General features: G+C 43.6%; 1 protein-coding gene across 2 annotated transcripts in view; it reads left to right on the forward strand.

The window, feature by feature from the left end:
* The window catches only part of Appl2 (adaptor protein, phosphotyrosine interacting with PH domain and leucine zipper 2), a 46,408-nt gene extending 38,131 nt beyond the window's left edge, over positions 1 to 8,277 (forward strand). The window contains exons 15-21 of one of the 2 annotated variants that reach the window (XM_021204581.1): positions 939 to 1,097; positions 1,261 to 1,313; positions 2,977 to 3,151; positions 5,207 to 5,243; positions 5,469 to 5,609; positions 6,426 to 6,473; positions 7,278 to 8,277. In XM_021204581.1, coding sequence (XP_021060240.1) covers positions 939 to 1,097; positions 1,261 to 1,313; positions 2,977 to 3,151; positions 5,207 to 5,243; positions 5,469 to 5,609; positions 6,426 to 6,473; positions 7,278 to 7,412 — 748 coding nt within the window. In that variant the 3' untranslated portion in view covers positions 7,413 to 8,277. The remainder of the gene's footprint in view (positions 1 to 938; positions 1,098 to 1,260; positions 1,314 to 2,976; positions 3,152 to 5,206; positions 5,244 to 5,468; positions 5,610 to 6,425; positions 6,474 to 7,277) is intronic. The other variant, XM_029542326.1, reaches the window with a different exon arrangement.
* The last annotated feature ends 1,331 nt before the right edge of the window (positions 8,278 to 9,608 follow it).

A 9,608-nucleotide genomic window follows, 5' to 3' on the forward strand; every position in this document is an offset into this window, starting at 1 on the left:
CATTTGAAATGTAAATAAAGAAAATATCCAATTAAAAAATGGGGGGAGAAAAAGAGAGAAAGGGGAACACTGCATAGAAGTCTGTCAAGTAGCCATTGCAATCCCCATAAAGTTTTCAGTTAGGACATGTTTGAGAAACCAGAAAATGCTGATGTAAAAATACCAAGTAAAAAGATCCTGGAGGGCTTTTGTGGTCCAGACTGTAAGGAATAGAAATGTTGTGACATTCAATGCCCTTCAAAGTTTGCACTGTACCTACCTTAAAAAGGATTTTTAAAGGGTAAAGTTAAATGACAGCATTCTGTCCTCAAGAGAAGCAGCAGGACAGTGTAGGACAGGCTTCTCACCATGCAAGCACACTACCTTTACTGGTGCTGTCTCTACCTGCAGGTGGGCCAGTGCAGTGCTCAGGAGGCACCAATTGAAAAGTATCAGAGAAGGGACAGAGGAATGGCTGGCACAATGGTGTAACTGAGCTGGTGCAAGGAGAGTTGGCTAAGCACTGGGATGGAGCTCACAGGAACAGGAACGCGTGGCATGTTTGCTGTCTCTGTCAAGTGGTGGTCTAGTGAGTGGAAAGGGATTTTCAGAAAGTTACAGCTGGGTTGCAGTGAAATGTCAGGTCCAAATGTTTTGTTTTTTCAGCTAACATGTCTTCAGTACCTACTATGTGTCAGTGAGAGCTGGCTGTAGCCTCCCTCCTAAAATCCCATCTCTAAGGGAGAAAACAGTATGTAAGTCCTAACACCCTGCCTGGAATGGTGAGCAACAGAGGGACTGACTAGCATGAAGAAGTGAATGGCTCTAGGCAAGGACGTGCAGTTGAAGGTTTTGTAGAGAGCAGCTGGAGGCTCCTTTGTATTTCAATATGTAAAAGTCACAGCAGCATTAAACAAGTGCAAAATTTGATCACGTTTTTCTCCTTTTTTATATTTTAGTCAAAACATAAAAAATTCAGACACAGGAGATGACAAGATTGTTCCCAAAGCAACAGCCAACATTCCTGAAACAGAGGAACTGATTGCACCGGGGACACCCATTCAGTTTGATATTGTACTTCCAGCAATGGAATTCCTTGACCAGAACAGGGGTGGCAGGTAATAGCTGAGGTGGCTGTCTTGGGAAAATGAACGCCAGTTTGTCTGTGTCTTTACTCACTACCAGTCTGCTACTGTGGTACCCTCCTGACCAAGAGCTCAGGTGCTAAGCATCCTGTCAGCTGCAGCTGTCAGGACTGCTGACCTCTGGCTGTTCCCCTAGGCGCACCAACCCTTTTGGTGAGACGGAGGATGATTCATTCCCTGAAGCAGAAGGTAAGTGCCCAGTCCCATGTTCTCTCTGGCCTGTACAAATGAAGAGGGCCCTGAAGGTGAGAAGTCATGTACTAAAGCTAAGGTAGAGGTAAGAATTCAGATGTGACCCTTCAGCGTGTTCTGTGAAAACTTGGACAAAAAGGAAGGCTATCTTAGCTTTAGCCAGACCATGCCCTTTTTGAAGCTCCTGCCCAGAGGCACTATCAAATCTAATTTGTTATTAGCTTCCTATAGAGCAGGTTTTTTCAGAGGAAAAAAATGGTCATGATTAAAGTGGAATCGTGGTAGCTGAAGTGACAGAAGACATCTATAATCCCATCATTAGGGAGGCTGAGACAGAAGGGTCATGGAATTCAAGACCTAATTCTATGAAGCAGATTTTGAAATCCAAGCCAGGACAACTTCAGTAATTTGAAGCACTTGCAAAATAATTCCAGAACTGGAAAGACTGAGACAGGAGTCACTGAGTTCAAGACCAACCTAGTCTATGTGGCAGGATTCTGCCTCAAATAAAACTATTTATGTAAAACTAACTCCAGACCTGGGCATGTTGGCACATACCTTTAATCCCAGCACTCAGGAGGCAGAGGCAGGCAGCCAAGTCTAGGCTAGCCAGGGCCACACAGAAAAACCTGTCTTGAAAGAAAAAAAAAAAAAAAAAAAAAAAGACCACGTGTAGCACGTTAGTTTTTATAAACAAGGATGGGGTCATCTAATCATCTTTCAGTTGTTGCTCAGTACTGTCAGACTATGCCACCACTGAACCTGGCCTATGGCAAATGCCTGTAGTACCAGCTATTTGGGGGTAAGCAAGGGGATAGTGAGTAGGTATGGAGAGACGGCTCAGTGGTTAAGTGGACTGGTGGTTCTTGCAAAAGACCTGGGTTCAGTACCCACGTGGTGACTGACAATAAGCCATAATTTCAGTCCCAGGAGAACAGATATTCTGTTCTGGCCTCCAAGGGCACTGCATGCATGGACATACACATGGGCAAAACACCATCACGAATAATGAATGAATGAGGAAAAGTTAGCTTTAAGAAAATGTCCTGGTAAATCAATCAGTCAATCAATAACAAATAAGGAAAAAAATAGCTTAAAAAAAAAAGTCCTGAGCTTAGAACTTGCTTGGGCTACCGTCCAAGGCCAGCCTGCGAAACTTCTGAGAGCTGGGGATGTAGTCCAGGAGTAGAACACTCGCTTAACGTGCACAAAGCCCTGGCTCCACTCTGAATACTTGGGGGCAGGGTGTCCCAAAGACACACACATACAAATTGACATTTCCATTCTTTTATGGGATGTATGTAACTTTGGCTCTGTGGTAATAAAAATGTGTATGGATCAAATGTGGCCCAGTATTACATCTTACTTCTCATAACTATTCAATGGCCCACAAATAACTGAGAGGTACTGGGAAAGGCTCACTGAGACTGAGTGACAGGATGTTCATCTGTCACCACTCAGAATTTTGTAGCTGGAAAAACAAGGGTGAGTCTGTTGAAGCTCCACAGACAAATACAGACAGTAAGGGGTCAGAGCTTTTGTAATGCTGAGCTTGTTAAAGCCATAGAAAGCCAGCCCAAGTCTTCACCTGTACCCAGGCTCTTGATGTTGGTAGCACATTGCATTCATGTGATCCTGAGTGGAACATATTCTCTTGCAGATTCTCTTCTGCAGCAGATGTTCATCGTTCGGTTTTTGGGATCAATGGCAGTTAAGACAGACAGCACAACCGAAGTGATTTATGAAGCAATGAGACAAGTACTGGCTGCTCGAGCTATTCACAACATCTTCCGCATGACCGAGTCCCATCTGATGGTCACTAGTCAAACCCTGAGGTACATTCAGTTCCCTTCAGACTCTCATTCCTCCCTGGGTAAAGAACGCTTACCCATTTGGAATGTTAAAATCCCTTCTGCCTTTTGATATATAGAATAAAAGACCCATTCTGACCCAGAACTGGGTTGGGTGTGGTAATGCATGTATGCAATTCCAGCACATGGAAGATGGGGTCAAGAGGACTGAAGCCAGCAAGAACATGTCTTCAGATCCCTGTTATCAGTGAATATAGATTAGTACTAACCTGAAATGCTTGGGCCAGCACTCTTCCTGACTTTTTTCTTTGTTTCTCTTCTTTTTCAAGTAATTTTACATGCATGCATGCATGCATACATACTTATACACACACACACACACACACACAAATGAGATATCTTGGAGATGGAGCCCCAATTTTACACATAAAATATTTCATTTGTACCTTATACATAAACAGTTACTCTACAAATCATTTTTAATAATTTTTCACCAGAAGCAAAGTTTCATGGTGTGGAATTTTCACTGTGGTTTCATTATCTACATATTTCTAACCTAAGTTTTCAGGTTAGCGATGTCCAAACCTGGACTGTCCCCAGTGATGCCACTGCTTATGCAGTCATCTTGTTATCTCAAGATACAGTTTTTAGAAAACAGCAACAGAGAACACGAATTTACGAAGCCATGCAGCGTCCATGTGCAGCTAGTCTGCAGCCACACAACGCATGCTGCCGACTTAGTTGGGCAGACATGTTTTAGCTGCCATCACGGTGTTTTAGGTTCATTACACAGCTAAGTGGTAACAATACCGAATCAAGTCCGTTTCACCCATGCCGTGGTTGCTTGAATTAGATTAGTGTAGCACGGGCTTAGATGTGATGCCTAGGCTTATTCCTGGTGTGGCACCTCTTCAGTCCTCAACCTCTTCCTGCACTGAAGTAGCACACTGGCAGTACTTAATGCGTACCAACGGGAGAAAAGACAGCCAGGACTTAGCTTCATTCTTCAGTGTTTGTGTGTGTACACATTCTACAGGAGGCCAGAAGATGGCTCTAGTGAGTCAATCCCAGGGAACACACTCATCAGGCAGCCTACTTCATTATTACCAACCTACTTCATTATTTAAATCTCTTAAAAAAAATAAAAATTAAAAAAAAAAAAAACAACTTGTTAGGGATCTTATTCCTGAGAATTAAGATTGACAAATAAAACCCTGTCTTTAAAAAAATTCTGTAGAAATTGATACATGCTTAAAATTTAAAATTATCTCTGCATATCTGCTTATTCTAGACTTTTTTTACAAACTGTATTTTGCTTTTAACTGTGAAATTTGCATCAGTCCCTCAAAAAGTATGACACCGTATATCAATTTTAACACCAGAGTCCATAATAGAAATGTACCTGTTTACAGTAGTAGCAAGTTACACAGTAATGCAGTGCCAAGAAACAGCAGCATAATCAGATACAGCTTAAAACAGGTTCTTAAAAGGCATTAAGGATTTATTCACTATTTTGGTGTTATGTGCCCTCTGGGCACAGGTGTCTGCCCCGTCTTTCGACACCTTAGTACTTAAGTCTCACTGAGCTGGCCCCTTGCTCTGCTCAGGGCTAGGGCAGGTGCATGCAGCCACACATAGCTGTTAATGTCTATGCTGGGTGTCACACAGCGGGTGCTCAGACCCCCACGGAGCCATCCTTCTCCCACAGTGGCCTTTAGCGTCACAGCCACACATACACAGTTTGGTCAGGCCTTCCTGTTCTCTTACCACTCCTCCTTCCCGCTGAGTAAAATGCTGGGACAATGAAATCTGCTAATGAGTATCCTTACAGAAGGTGGTCACACAAGGAGTGGTCCACTATGTCATATGTCAGAACTACAGAAACCACAGTAGGACTCACTGTTCTTGTCTGCTATGCTATCTTCCACACCAGGTACTTTGGGCAGAAACCACAGCACAGGGTCACACAAGACTGTCTTATCTTTCCCTCAAGCAGGCCTTACTCTTCATACATGGGATATTTGTGGGACTTAACGTGTATGAGCAACATGTATGGTAATGAATCTCTTACAATTTCAGGTTGATAGATCCTCAGACTCAAGTGTCAAGGGCCTGTGTAAGTACCTGTTACATCTTAATGTTCATAATCATACCTCAGTTCTCCTCTGCCCCTGGAGACCAACCCAGTCACAAGGTAACTTTGCAAGTCCCATGACTGTCCCATCCCCCTATAGTACATCTTCAACTTTGCCATAGAACAGTGTTGTTGGTCTTTAAATTCCAGTTATGCAGTTATTCATTCTGTCCCATCCTGTTTTTTCCCTCATACTCTCCCCAAAAGTTTGAGCTTGCCAGCGTCACCCAGTTTGCTGTGCATCAAGAAAACAAAAGACTGCTTGGCTTTGTCATCCGGGGACCGGAGGCCACAGGGGAGGAGTCCCTGAGCACATACATTTTTGAAAGCAACTCAGAAGGAGAGAAGGTATTCCCTGTACCTCAGTAAGGCTGTCTTCCATGGGCCTGGGGCTTTCACTATCCATCTGAATTCCTGGCTAATTATTCCTGCCTCTGTCGAGACATTCAGACAGTGATACCTTCTAAGAAGGTCCCACTGAAAGGGAACAACCCTAATAACTAGATAGAATTGTTTGGTATCATGAAGTGCTAAAAGGCACTTGAATTTGCTCTTTTAAGGCCGTGGTTCTCAACCTTCCTAATGATGCAACCCTTTAATAGTTTCTCATGCTATGGTGACTTTCAACCATGAAAGTACTTTCATTGCTACTTCCTAACTATAATTTTGCTGTTATGAATTGTAATGTAAATATCTGTTTCTGATGGTCTTAGGTGACGCCATGAAAGGGTTAGTTAAGCTCCAAAGAGGTTGTGACCCACAGGTTGAGAATCAGTTTTAAAGAAAATTAAAGCAAAGTCGAAAGAGAAATAGAAAAACAGTCTCAGAGGAAGCAAAGGAAAGAGCATCAAAGGTGTTCCTTTGTATGAAAATACTTAACTCAGCTGGTCCTTCAAATCCATCAAAACCAGCCCTGTCATTAAGTACTTATTTTACCACTGTGTATATGAACATGTAGGGGAAAGTGTCCTGCTAAGAACTGCAAACAGCGGGTAACTTGGGTCTTCCACTACCTGGGATATTTCTGTTGTCATAACAGTGCCACTGAACAACATCTGGGTGTGAGCAGACAGAGGTCTCACTGTGCTCCTTGGAACATACTGTTTTCTAGAATTGTTTACTTCTTCCTACCTTTGCTAAACACTATTTTCTTGTCTGTTACAGATATGCTATGCTATTAATTTGGGGAAAGAAATTATTGAGGTTCAGAAGGTAAGATGCATTTTAGGGCTGGTTCAGTAACCAAGACATTTGTAGACACAGTAATAATTCAGAAAAAAAAAAAAAAAAAAACCCCCCCAACCCCCCCCCCCCCATGCTATGGCCTGTGCTCCAGCTCATGTGACGCCTTTCCTCTTAACAGCACTGCTGCAGCTTCACTTGACTAATTTTCTTGCTTGTGTTCAAACTGGCTAGGGTTCTTCTCTTTCAAACTAAGACACATCTGCACTAGCACCCAGTCCCCAGAGGCTGGTGACAGGCAGAAGCCCTGCAACCACCAGCCAGGTGCTTACTAGATATGAGCAGAGACCGAGACCTCCATGTTTCTCAACAGTTTACAGTCTTCCATTCACCTAAAAAGCTGTTAGGTGATGTAAGCTTCAGTCTGCCCTGGACAGCAGGAAGTGCTGCTGAGTAGACAGCAGGCAAAGGTTTAGGTCAGAAGTGCACACGCCTGCTTGTGGCAGTCTGCAGTGCAAGAACAACTGTGAGCAGGGCGAGGGCAGTACAGAGTGGGCTCCTGCACAGCTTCTGCCTACTCCAAGTAGCTTTAAAGATATACAAGGCAAATTTTGTGAAGCTTTGTGTTGCCATGTGGACTCTGGAGGTCTGCATGGCCCAGAGGGAAGCCCTTGGAATCTAGATGTAATCCTCTTGAGTCTTCAGATGACAATGCACAGACTAGAGTTAGAAGGAGTGGGGCTACAGCACACAACACTGAAAGCCAAGCCACAGGGGTTCAAGTGCATCTTAAGCTTTTTCTTTCTCCCCTCTCTTAAACTCTCTTAACTTCAGGATCCAGAAGCACTGGCTCGATTAATGCTGTCTGTACCACTAACCAATGATGGAAAGTATGTACTGTTAAACGATCAAGCAGATGACACTGGCGGAAGTCCAAGTGAAAACAGAGGCGCAGAATCTGAAGCATAACTCACTTGGGCATCGGGGTTCAGAGCACGTGGGAAGGAGAGCCACCTCCTTAAGCAGTTTTCAACTTCTCTGCCGTACAGGCACACTGACCTGAATTTAGAACACCGACTATCCGTGCGGAGTGTACCCTTGGATGCCCTGGCACAGAAACTTGGGAGGGAGACAGTAAGAGATGGGTGAGAGTGTGCCTACCCTCTACAAATGCTATTTTAGGTGCTTTGTGGTAAGTCTTTGCTTCAGACTGTTGGTACCCAGAACGAGAGCTATAAAAATGCATTGTTCACTTTATTTGGATAATATCACTTCAGTTCCTAGGATCCTTTTATAAATGGTAAAACCCTGGATTTACAATTTGTTAAATACTAAATAGTTACTATTAATATGATCTATTTTTGTATTTTACTTAGTTTTAAGTGCCTGTCATTCTGAAGATTATATATTTATAACCCGATGGTCTCATGCCTGGACCTCATGGCACTGGTATGCAATTTGGTTTAGCAAGCCTTCACAACAGAACCTTTCAGAGCCAGTTTTCAAAAGCTTCAGGTCCTCTTAGATGTGGCTGCTTTCTCTGGCTACTCACTGTGAGCAAGGGACAGTTCTACTAGCTCCTGTTTCTTCTGAGCCAGACCTTCCTCAAAGGGACCAATTAATTTAAAACTCACTTGAAGCTCAGCTGGCTGTGGGGCTGGGTGTGAAGTTCTGGTTTCTACCTTGATGTTTCTGGTTCCTGGGGTCCCAGACCAATCTCCAACCCCTAATTATGAAATAAAGGTCCTGAAATCATGCAGCATAAATTAATTGTAACCATCTTCAACAACCTGTCTTTGTAATAATTTAGCAATAAAAACTGTTTCATCTCAAACTGCTTTTTGTGGTTAGTTTATAGACCACCCCTAGAAGAAAACTAAAGTCTTGGTATGTGGACCAGACTGGCCTTGCAGTCTTGCTTCTGAGTGCTGGAGGTACAAGTGTCATCAGGCCTGGGTATTAGTGACAGTGACACAGCTACATTTTCAACACTCAGCTGAAGGATGAGTTCAAGGCCAGCCTGGGCTAAACAACAATCTTGTCTTGAAAAACATAAGGGCTGGAAAGCTGGCTCTGTGGGTAACATGCTTGCTGTGTAAGTCAAAGGGCCTTAGATGAGCTTGCTAGCCATCCAGTCTCAGTCCAGTTATCAACAAGGTCCATTTAGTTAGCAACAGAGGAAGACACCCAACATCAACCTCTGGAAGCCAAGGTGCCCTCATGGACACTTACTCATGCATATGTCACAAAACACGACACAAACAAAAAAATCCTTTACCACCCAAAACTAGGATAACCACATAAGATCTGTTAGAAGGACCCACCCCTTTGATAGATGCATCTAAGCTTCCTTGTTTACAGCTTTTCAGTGAGGGGTCAAAGAGACAAAACTCGGTGATAACTCAGTTGATAAGTAAAACACCAGAGCGGGGCTGTGGTTCAGAGGCACACCTGTCCTCCATGAACAAGTCCTCGAGTTCAATTCCTAGTACCATACACAGCAATACCCACCAAAGCACTACACAGACTGGTTAAAATAAAACAAGCCATGCAAGCCCTGAGGTAAACCTAAAAAGACTGTACTAAAACATCCAACGATACCATGACAGAATGAAAACAAACGGAGCAAACACATAACCAAGCACAGGACCAAGCACCTAAATATGGAGAAGACTGTTAAGATACTCAAAGTCAGAGAATTGCATAGGTTACTGGGCTGGGAAAAAAACATGCCCAGTCTCAACCAAGAAGGGAAAGCTATAGGCACACAGCAGGCATAAATGGATCTTACCCACAAAAGCTTACCACGGGATCAGCTCCACGTGTGCCTATCCCAGCACCCACGCCCCAGACATGAATGAAAATGGCCTCACTGTACCAGACAGAAGAAAACATTGGCGTGCATGCAACCAGTTATGAGAGAAGGAAAGCTTAGTCTACTACAGTGGTGAATCAACATGGAAGAACTTCAGAATACTCTTTTTTTTGGTTTTTCGAGATAGGGTTTCTCTGTGTAGTCCTGGCTGTACTAGAACCCACTCTGTAGACCAGGCTGGCCTTGAACTCAGAAATCCGCCTGCCTCTGCCTCCCAAGTGCTCGGATTAAAGGCGTGCGCCACCACGCACGGCTAGAATACTCCATTTTTAAAGGCATAAAATGAGAAT

This window comes from Mus pahari, chromosome 9, assembly GCF_900095145.1.
Source record: "Mus pahari chromosome 9, PAHARI_EIJ_v1.1, whole genome shotgun sequence".
Taxonomy (NCBI): Eukaryota; Metazoa; Chordata; class Mammalia; order Rodentia; family Muridae; genus Mus; species Mus pahari.